The sequence below is a fragment of the Lolium perenne genome, chromosome 3 (genome assembly GCF_019359855.2).
Source record: "Lolium perenne isolate Kyuss_39 chromosome 3, Kyuss_2.0, whole genome shotgun sequence".
Taxonomy (NCBI): domain Eukaryota; kingdom Viridiplantae; phylum Streptophyta; class Magnoliopsida; order Poales; family Poaceae; genus Lolium; species Lolium perenne.
In genome coordinates, this window is record NC_067246.2 from 294,851,768 (window position 1) to 294,863,607 (window position 11,840).

An 11,840-nucleotide genomic window follows, 5' to 3' on the forward strand; every position below is an offset into this window, starting at 1 on the left:
ACCTGATAATTTGTCGATGAAGAAGGGGATGCCTTGGGCATCCCCAAGCTTAGACGCTTGAGTCTTCTTGAAATATGCAGGGATGAACCACCGGGGCATCCCCAAGCTTAGAGCTTTCACTCTTCTTGATCATAGTATATCATCCTCCTTTCTTGACCCTTGAAAACTTCCTCCACACCAAACTCGAAACAACTCATTAGAGGGTTAGTGCACGATAAAAATTAACATATTCAGAGGTGACACAATCATTCTTAACACTTCTGGACATTGCATAATGCTACTGGACATTAGTGGATCAAAGAAATTCATCCAACATAGCAAAAGAGGCAATGCGAAATAAAAGACAGAATCTGTCAAAACAGAACAGTTCGTATTGACGAATTTTAAAATGGCACCAGACTTGCTCAAATGAAAATTCTCAAATTGAATGAAAGTTGCGTACATATCTGAGGATCATGCACGTAAATTGGCTTAATTTTCTGAGCTACCTACAGGGAGGTGGACCCAGATTCGTGACAGCAAAGAAATCTGGAACTGCGCAGTAATCCAAATCTAGTACTTACTTTTCTATCAACGGCTTTACTTGGCACAACAAAACACAAAACTAAGATAAGGAGAGGTTGCTACAGTAGTAAACAACTTCCAAGACACAAATATAAAACAAATTACTGTAGCAAAATAACACATGGGTTATCTCCCAAGAAGTTCTTTTCTTTATAGCCATTAAGATGGGCTCAGCAGTTTTAATGATGCACTCGCAAGAAATAGTAGTTGAAGCAAAAGAGAGCATCCAGAGGCAAATTCAAAACACATTTAAGTCTAACATGCTTCCTATGCATAGGAATCTTGTAAATAAACAAGTTCAAGAAGCATAATGCAACAAGCATAGAAAGATAAAACAAGTATAGCTTCAAAAATTTCAGCACATAGAGAGGTGTTTTAGTAACATGAAAATTTCTACAACCATATTTTCCTCTCTCATAATAACTTTCAGTAGCAACATGAGCAAACTCAACAATATAACTATCACATAAAGCATTCTTATCATGAGTCTCATGCATAAAATTATTACTCTCCACATAAGCATAATCAATTTTATTAGTAATAGTGGGAGCAAATTCAACAAAGTAGCTATCATTATTATTCTCATCAAGTGTTGGAGGCATAGTATAATCACAACAAAATTTACTCTCCATAGTAGGTGGTACCAAAAGACTACTATCATTATAATCATCATAAATAGGAGGCAAAGTATCATCAAAGAAAATTTTCTCCTCAATGCTTGGTGGACTAAAAAGATCATGCTCATCAAAACCAGCTTCCCCAAGCTTAGAATTTTCCATATCATTAGCAACAATGGTGTTCAAAGTATTCATGCTAACATGTTCCATGGGTTTTTTAATTTTCGCATTAAACCATTCATGTCTTGACTCAGGAAATAGTACAAAGAGCTCACAGATGTTTTCCATTATGCCTAACTAGTGTAAACAAGAAACAAAAAGTTGCAATTGCAGGATCTAAAGGAAATAGCTTCGAGTACTTACGACGCCGGGAAATAGCTTGGTAGCCGAGATCCGGAGTGTGAGTACCTTTTACCTTTCCTCCCTGGCAACGGCGCCAGAAAAGTGCTTGATGTCTACTTCCCCCTCCTTTTCCTGTAGACAGTGTTGGGCCTCCAAGAGCAGAGGTTTGTAGAACAGCAGCAAGTTTTCCCTTAAGTGGATCACCCAAGGTTTATCGAACTCAGGGAGGAAGAGGTCAAAGATATCCCTCTCATGCAACCCTGCAACCACAAAGCAAGAAGTCTCTTGTGTCCCCAACACACCAAATAGGTGCACTAGTTCGGCGAAGAGATAGTGAAATACAGGTGGTATGAATATATATGAGCAGTAGCAACGGTGCCAGAAAATAGCTTGCTGGCGTGTAGTTGATGGTGGTAGTATTGCAGCAGTAGTAACACAGTGAAACAGTAAACAAGCAGTAGTAACGCAGCAGTATTTAGGAACAAGGCCTAGGGATTAGACTTTCACTAGTGGACACTCTCAACATTGATCACATAACAGAACAGATAAATGCATACTCTACACTTTTGTTGGATGATGAACACATTGCGTAGGATTACACGAACCCTCAATGCCGGAGTTAACAAGCTCCACAATAATGCTCATATTTAAGTAACCTTATAGTGTAAGATAGATCAACAGACTAAACCAAGTACTAACATAGCATGCACACTGTCACCTTCATGCATATGTAGGAGGAATAGATCACATCAATATTATCATAGCAATAGTTAACTTCGCAATCTACAAGAGATCATGATCATAGCATAAACCAAGTACTAACATGGTGCACACACTATCACCTTTACACACGTGCAGGAGGAATAGAACTACTTTAATAACTTTGCTAGAGTAGCACATAGATAAATTGTGATACAAACTCATATGAATCTCAATCATGTAAAGCAGCTCATGAGATTATTGTATTGAGGTACATGGGAGAGAGATGAACCACATAGCTACAGCGGAGCCCTCAGCCTCGGAGGTGGATTACTCCCTCCTCATCATGGAAGCAGCGATGGCGGTGAAGATGGCGGTGAAGACGGCGGTGGAGATGGCTCCGGGGGCAATTCCCCGTCCGGCAGGGTGCCGGAACCGAGTGGTCGGTCCCCCGACGTGGAGTTTCGCGACGGTGGCGGCGCCCTGAGTCTTTCTGGAGTTTCGTCAATTGGTACTGCGTTTTTAGGTCGAAAAGGGCTTTTATAGGCGAAGAGGCGGCGCAGGGGGCACTGGGGGCGCCACACCCTAGGCCGGCGCGGCCTAGGCCTGGCCCGCGCCGCCATGTGGTGTGGTGGCCCCTGGCCCCTCTCCGACTCTTCTTCGGTGTTACGGACGCTTCCGGGAAAAATAGCAGGTTTGGCGATGATGTCGTCCAATACCGAGAATATTGACCGAACAGCCTTACTGGAACCAAAAACAGCAGAAAACACGAAATGGCACGGTGGCATCTTGTTAATAGGTTAGTTCCGGAAAATGCATGAAAATGATATAAAGTGTGAACAAAACATGTTGGTATTGTCATAAAACAAGCATGGAACATCGGAAATTATAGATACGTTGGAGACGTATCAGCATCCCCAAGCTTAGTTCCTACTCGTCCTCGAGTAGGTAAACGATAAAAGATAATTTCTGAGGTGACATGCTACCAACATAGTCTTAATCATACCATTGTAAAGCATATGAGATGAATGCAGCGATTCGAAACAATGTAAATGCAATGAGTAAACAAGTGAATCATATAGCAAAGACTTTTCATGAATAGTACTTTCGAGACAAGCATCAATAAGTCTTGCATAAGAGTTACTCATAAAGCAATAAATTCATAGCAGAGACATTGAAGCAACACAATGGAAGATTAAGTTTCAGCGGTTGCTTTCAACTTGTAACATGTATATCTCATGGATAGTTGTCAATGCAAAGCAATATAACAAATGCAATAAGCAAGTATATAAGAATCAATGCACAGTTCACACAAATGTTTGCTTCTTGAGGTGGAGAAAGATAGGTGAACTGACTCAACAATAAAAGTAAAAGAATGGTCCTTCAAAGAGGAAAGCATCGATTGCTATATTTGTGCTAGAGCTTTTATTTTGAAAACATGAAACAATTTTGTCAACGGTAGTAATAAAGCATATGTATCATGTAAATTATATCTTACAAGTTGCAAGCCTCATGCATAGTATACTAATAGTGCCCGCACCTTGTCCTAATTAGCTTGGACTACCGGATCATCACAATGCACATGTTTTAACCAAGTGTCACAAAGGGGTACCTCTATGTCACTTTGTACAAAGGTCTAAGGAGAAAGCTCGCATTGGATTTCTCGCTATTGATTATTCTCAACTTAGACATCCATACCGGGACAACATAGACAACAGATAATGGACTCCTCTTTTATGCATAAGCATGTAACAACAATTAATAATTTTCTCATATGAGATTGAGGATATATGTCCAAAACTGAAACTTCCACCATGGATCATGGCTTTAGTTAGCGGCCCAATGTTCTTCTCTAACAATATGCATGCTTAACCATAGGGTGGTAGATCTCTCTTACTTCAGACAAGACGGACATGCATAGCAACTCACATGAAATTCAACAATGAATAGTTGATGGCGTCCCCAGTGAACATGGTTATCGCACAACAAGCAACTTAATAAGAGATAAAGTGCATAATTACATATTCAATACCACAATAGTTTTTAAGCTATTTGTCCCATGAGCTATATATTGCAAAGGTGAATGATGGAATTTTAAAGGTAGCACTCAAGCAATTTACTTTGGAATGGTGGAAAATACCATGTAGTAGGTAGGTATGGTGGACACAAATGGCATAGTGTTGTTTGGCTCAAGGATTTGGATGCATGAGAAGTATTCCCTCTCGATACAAGGTTTAGGCTAGCAAGGTTGTTTGAAGCAAACACAAGCATGAACTAGTACAGCAAAACTCACATAGAAGACATATTACAAGCATTATAAAACTATACATCGTCTTCCTTGTTGTTCAAACATCTTACTAGAAAATATCTAGACTCTAGAGAAACCACTCATGCAAACCAAATTTTAACAAGCTCTATGTATTTCTTCACTAATGGGTGCAAAGTATATGATGCAAGAGCTTAAACAAGAGCACAACAATTGCCAAGTATCAAGTTATTCAAGACATCATACCAATTACTACATGTAGCATTTTCCAATTCCAACCATATAATAATTAACGAAGAAGTTTCAACCTTCGCCATGAATATTATGAGCTAAGAACACATGTGTTCATACGAACCAGCGGAGCGTGTCTCTCCCCCACACAAGCATTTATTCAAACAAAAACAAAAACAAGAAACATACAGACGCTCCAAGTAAAGTGCATAAGATGTGACCGAATAAGAATATAGTTTCAAGAGAAGGAACCTGATAATTTGTCGATGAAGAAGGGGATGCCTTGGGCATCCCAAGCTTAGACGCTTGAGTCTTCTTGAAATATGCAGGGATGAACCACCGGGGCATCCCCAAGCTTAGAGCTTTCACTCTTCTTGATCATAGTATATCATCCTCCTTTCTTGACCCTTGAAAACTTCCTCCACACCAAACTCGAAACAACTCATTAGAGGGTTAGTGCACGATAAAAATTAACATATTCAGAGGTGACACAATCATTCTTAACACTTCTGGACATTGCATAATGCTACTGGACATTAGTGGATCAAAGAAATTCATCCAACATAGCAAAAGAGGCAATGCGAAATAAAAGGCAGAATCTGTCAAAACAGAACAGTTCGTATTGACGAATTTTAAAATGGCACCAGACTTGCTCAAATGAAAATGCTCAAATTTAATGAAAGTTGCGTACATATCTGAGGATCATGCACGTAAATTGGCTTAATTTTCTGAGCTACCTACAGGGAGGTGGACCCAGATTCGTGACAGCAAAGAAATCTGGAACTGCACAGTAATCCAAATCTAGTACTTACTTTTCTATCAACGGCTTTACTTGGCACAACAAAACACAAAACTAAGATAAGGAGAGGTTGCTACAGTAGTAAACAACTTCCAAGACACAAATATAAAACAAATTACTGTAGCAAAATAACAAATGGGTTATCTCCCAAGAAGTTCTTTTCTTTATAGCCATTAAGATGGGCTCAGCAGTTTTAATGATGCACTCGCAAGAAATAGTAGTTGAAGCAAAAGAGAGCATCCAGAGGCAAATTCAAAACACATTTAAGTCTAACATGCTTCCTATGCATAGGAATCTTGTAAATAAACAAGTTCAAGAAGCATAATGCAACAAGCATAGAAAGATAAAACAAGTATAGCTTCAAAAATTTCAGCACATAGAGAGGTGTTTTAGTAACATGAAAATTTCTACAACCATATTTTCCTCTCTCATAATAACTTTCAGTAGCAACATGAGCAAACTCAACAATATAACTATCACATAAAGCATTCTTATCATGAGTCTCATGCATAAAATTATTACTCTCCACATAAGCATAATCAATTTTATTAGTAATAGTGGGAGCAAATTCAACAAAGTAGCTATCATTATTATTCTCATCAAGTGTTGGAGGCATAGTATAATCACAACAAAATTTACTCTCCATAGTAGGTGGTACCAAAAGACTACTATCATTATAATCATCATAAATAGGAGGCAAAGTATCATCAAAGAAAATTTTCTCCTCAATGCTTGGTGGACTAAAAAGATCATGCTCATCAAAACCAGCTTCCCCAACCTTAGAATTTTCCATATCATTAGCAACAATGGTGTTCAAAGTATTCATGCTAACATGTTCCATGGGTTTTTTAATTTTCGCATTAAACCATTCATGTCTTGACTCAGGAAATAGTACAAAGAGCTCACAGATGTTTTCCATTATGCCTAACTAGTGTAAACAAGAAACAAAAAGTTGCAATTGCAGGATCTAAAGGAAATAGCTTCGAGTACTTACGACGCCGGGAAATAGCTTGGTAGCCGAGGTCCGGAGTGTGAGTACCTTTTACCTTTCCTCCCCGGCAACGGCGCCAGAAAAGTGCTTGATGTCTACTTCCCCCTCCTTTTCCTGTAGACAGTGTTGGACCTCCAAGAGCAGAGGTTTGTAGAACAGCAGCAAGTTTTCCCTTAAGTGGATCACCCAAGGTTTATCGAACTCAGGGAGGAAGAGGTCAAAGATATCCCTCTCATGCAACCCTGCAACCACAAAGCAAGAAGTCTCTTGTGTCCCCAACACACCAAATAGGTGCACTAGTTCGGCGAAGAGATAGTGAAATACAGGTGGTATGAATATATATGAGCAGTAGCAACGGTGCCAGAAAATAGCTTGCTGGCGTGTAGTTGATGGTGGTAGTATTGCAGCAGTAGTAACACAGTGAAACAGTAAACAAGCAGTAGTAACGCAGCAGTATTTAGGAACAAGGCCTAGGGATTAGACTTTCACTAGTGGACACTCTCAACATTGATCACATAACAGAACAGATAAATGCATACTCTACACTTTTGTTGGATGATGAACACATTGCGTAGGATTACACGAACCCTCAATGCCGGAGTTAACAAGCTCCACAATAATGCTCATATTTAAGTAACCTTATAGTGTAAGATAGATCAACAGACTAAACCAAGTACTAACATAGCATGCACACTGTCACCTTCATGCATATGTAGGAGGAATAGATCACATCAATATTATCATAGCAATAGTTAACTTCGCAATCTACAAGAGATCATGATCATAGCATAAACCAAGTACTAACACGGTGCACACACTGTCACCTTTACACACGTGCAGGAGGAATAGAACTACTTTAATAACTTTGCTAGAGTAGCACATAGATAAATTGTGATACAAACTCGTATGAATCTCAATCATGTAAAGCAGCTCATGAGATTATTGTATTGAGGTACATGGGAGAGAGATGAACCACATAGCTATAGCGGAGCCCTCAGCCTCGGAGGTGGATTACTCCCTCCTCATCATGGAAGCAGCGATGGCGGTGAAGATGGCGGTGAAGACGGCGGTGGAGATGGCTCCGGGGGCAATTCCCCGTCCGGCAGGGTGCCGGAACAGAGAGTTCTGTCCCCCGAATTGGAGTTTCGCGACGGTGGCGGCGCCCCTGGAGTTTTTCTGGAGTTTCGTCAATTGGTACTGCGTTTTTAGGTCGAAAGGGCTTTTATAGGCGAAGAGGCGGCGCAGGGGGGCACCTGGGGGCGCCACACCCTAGGCCGGCGCGGCCTAGGCCTGGCCCGCGCCGCCATGTGGTGTGGTGGCCCCCTGGCCCCTCTCCGACTCTTCTTCGGTGTTCTGGACGCTTCCGGGAAAAATAGGAGGTTTGGCGTTGATTTCGTCCAATTCCGAGAATATTGCCCGAACAGCCTTTCTGGAACCAAAAACAGCAGAAAACAGGAACTGGCACTGTGGCATCTTGTTAATAGGTTAGTTCCGGAAAATGCATGAAAATGATATAAAGTGTGAACAAAACATGTTGGTATTGTCATAAAACAAGCATGGAACATCGGAAATTATAGATACGTTGGAGACGTATCAGCCCTCCTCGGCTCCTCCTTCTGGCTCCCTTCGTCTTCTGGTAAAATAGGAATTTTCATATAATTTCCGTCAATTGTTGATCTTCCAAAATATTGCATTCTAACGGCGCTTTTTCCAGCAGAATCCTGACTCTGGTGCGCGATCCTCCAATACTCATGAAACATGCAAAATAGATGAAATAACATAAGTATCACCTCTAAATATGAAATATATCAATCAATAACAGCAAATTATGATACAAAATAGTGATGCAAAATGGACGTATCAGCCGCCACCTCTGGGGCGATCTCCTCCACGTTTCTCCCATTAATCCATCTATCTCTCCAGAAGAGAGTGTTCGCCCCATCTCCTATAGTGAACCTCGCCAAGCTCTGAAACACTTCATTAGCTTCCGAGTCATTGATAGCGGGTAGCCCCTGCCAAGGTCTCGATGGATCCGTGCGCCTCAACCAGCACCACCTCACTCTGAGGTCCAGGCCCTGTAAACGCAGGTCCTTCACTCCAAGACCTCCAAACTGAGTCGGTCTGCATATGTTCTCCCATGCCACCAGACATTGGCCTCCATTGACCTCCTTTTTACCGGCCCAAAAGAATGCTCTCATCCATTTGACCAATTCATCAATAACCCAGACTCGCGCCTCCGCAACCATCAGTTGGTGTATAGGCCGCACACTTATGAACGATTTGATGAGTATAAGCCTCCCCGATTTCTGGATCATCCCTCTTTGCCAAGCCGGAACACAATGTATGACTTGGTCAATCATTGGCTGCCACTCCGCCTTTGTCAGGGGCCTCAGCGCAAGTTGCATGCCAAGGTATTTGATGGGAAAGCCCACAACCTCACACCCTAGCTTCTCTGCCACTCTCTCGGCATCCCCCTCTTGTTCTCGAATGAGCGTGGCGGAGGTCTTCCTGTAGTTTACGCACAGCCCTGAGGCCTCTCCAAACACCTGTAAAATGGCCTTGACCGCCTCCAGCTCGGAACTCAGCGGTTTGCAGAAGATTACCACATCATCAGCATAAATCGAAATTCTCTGCAGCTGTGTCATCCCTGCTAGGTTGGAGAACAGTTGTCTCTCCACGGCCTTTTTAATTGCCGCTGTCAGCACCTCCATAGCCGCCACAAAAAGCATAGGCGATGTGGGATCACCTTGCCTAAGACCCCTCACATGGACAATTCTCCCTCCCGGAACTCCATTTACCAATACTCTAGTGTTCGCCGTATTAAGCAACAAGGGGACCCATTTTAGAAACCTCTCTCCAAAACCCATGCGCCGCAGCACCTCAAAGAGAAAACTCCAAGATATGGAGTCGAAAGCTCTAGTGAGATCAAGTTTGAGTAGCATTCCCGACTGCCTCTGTAGATTGATCTTTCTCACCACTTGTCTCACTAGAATGAAGTTGTCATGTAGGGACCTCCCTCTCAGAAACGCCGACTGGTTGGTGCTTGATAACCCACAAGTATAGGGGATCGCGGCAGTCTTCGCGGGTAGTAAAACCCAAATTTATTGATTCGACACAAGGGGAGGTAAAGAATACTTATAAGCCTTAACAACTGAATTGTCAATTCAGCTGCACCTGGAAAAGCACTAGTAACATGGGTGATGTGAAAGCAGCAGTAATATGAGAACAATAGTAACAGTAACACAGCAGCAGTAGCAATAACACAGGAGCAATGGCACCGGAAAATAGTTGATACTACTTCCAATGTCATATGAGAACGAGTATATAATGATGAGAGATGGACCGGGGTTCCCAGCGATCTACACTAGTGGTAACTCTCCAATAACAAGTGACAAGTGTTGGGTGAACAAATTACAGTTGGGCAATTGATAGGATTCAAAGCATTAAGATAGAATATCAAGATCATTAATTATGTAAGCATGTTTTCCATATATAGTCATACGTGCTCGAAATGAGAAACTTGTACAACATCTTTTGTCCTACCAGCCGGTGGCAGCCGGGCCTCAAGGGAATCTACTGGATATTAAGGTAATCCTTTTAATAGAGTACCGGAGCAAAGCATTAACACTCCGTGAAAACATGTGATCCTCACATCACCGCCATCCCCTCCGGTTGTCCCGATTTCTGTCACTTCGGGGCCTTTGGTTCCGGACAGTGACATGTGCATACAACTTCTAGATACAATCTAAGCAATAAGTATAGAGCTTAAATCTAAGATCATGCCACTCGGGCCCTAGTGACAAGCATTAAGCATAACAAGATTGCAGCAACAATAACTTCACAAACTTTATAGATAGACTAATCATAATGTATCATCCATCTGATCCCAACAAACACAACACCGATTACATCATATGGATCTCAATCATGTAAGGCAGCTCATGAGATCATTGTATTGAAGTACATGGGATAGAGAGTACCAACTAGCTACTGCTAGAACCCGTAGTCCATGGGGGAACTACTCACGGAGCATGATGGAGGCGGTGGCGTCGATGGAGATGGCTTCCGGGGGAACTTCCCCGTCCCGGCAGGGTGCCGGAACAGAGACTTTTGTCCCCCGAATTGGAGTTTCGCGATGGCGGCGGCGCCCCTGGAGTCTTTCTGGAGTTTCGTCAATTCGTACTACGTTTTTAGGTCGAAAGGGGTTTTATAGGCGAAGAGGCGGCGCAGGAGGGCTGACAGGGTGGCCTCACCCTAGGCCGACGCGGCCAGGGTCTGGCCCGCGCGGCCCTATGGTGTGGGGCCCCCTGGCTCTCCTCCAACTCTCCTTCGGTGTTCTGGAGCCTTCCGGGAAAAATAGGAGGTTTGGCGTTGATTTCGTCCAATTCCGAGAATATTGCCCGAACAGCCTTTCTGGAACCAAAAACAGCAGAAAACAGGAACTGGCACTGTGGCATCTTGTTAATAGGTTAGTTCCGGAAAAACGCATAAAAACATCATAAAGTGCAAGCAAAATATGTAAGTATTGTCATAAAACAAGCATGGAACGACAGAAATTATGGATACGTCGGGGACGTATCAGCATCCCCAAGCTTAGTTCCTGCTCGTCCCGAGCAGGTAAACGATAAAAAAAGAATAATTTCTGTAGTGACATGCTACTTACATGACCTTGATCATACTATTACAAAGCATATGAAATGAATGAAGTGACCCAAGGCAATGATCTATAGTTGCCAACAAATAGAGAACATATAGCAAAACTTTTCATGAAGAGTACTTTCAAGACAAGCATCAAAAGTCTTGCACAAGAGTTAACTCATAAAGCAATAAATTCAAAGTAAAGGCATCGAAGCAACACAAGGAAGATATAAGTTTCAGCGGTTGCTTTCAACTTTCAACATGCATATCTCATGGATATTGTCAACACAAAGTAATATGATGAATGCAAATATGCAAGTATGTAAGAATCAATGCACAGTTGACACAAGTGTTTGCTTCTAAGGTGGAAGGAAGTAGGTAAACTGACTCAACATAAAGTAAAAGAATGGCCCTTCGTAGAGGGAAGCATTGATTGCTATATTTGTGCTAGAGCTTTGGTTTTGAAAACATAGAGAGAGCATAAAAAGTAAAATTTTGAGAGGTGTTTGTTGTTGTCAACGAATGGTAGTGGGCACTCTAACCCCCTTGCCAGACAAACCTTCAAAGAGCGGCTCCCATTTTATTTTATTTTTGGGTGGCGCTCCTTCCAACCTTTCTTTCACAAACCATGGCTAACCGAATCCTCGGGTGCCTGCCAACAATCTCATACCATGAAGGAGTGCCTTTTTATTT

The 11,840-nt window shown here is 42.0% G+C and overlaps 1 protein-coding gene across 1 annotated transcript in view; it reads right to left on the reverse strand.

Annotated features, from left to right (window-relative positions):
• The window catches only part of LOC139838217 (uncharacterized), a 35,766-nt gene extending 26,546 nt beyond the window's left edge, over positions 1–9,220 (reverse strand). Inside the window, exon 1 of the mRNA XM_071827598.1 lies at positions 8,570–9,220. Within this exon, the coding sequence (XP_071683699.1) occupies positions 8,570–9,220 (651 nt within the window). The remainder of the gene's footprint in view (positions 1–8,569) is intronic.
• Between the last annotated feature and the right edge of the window lie 2,620 nt (positions 9,221–11,840).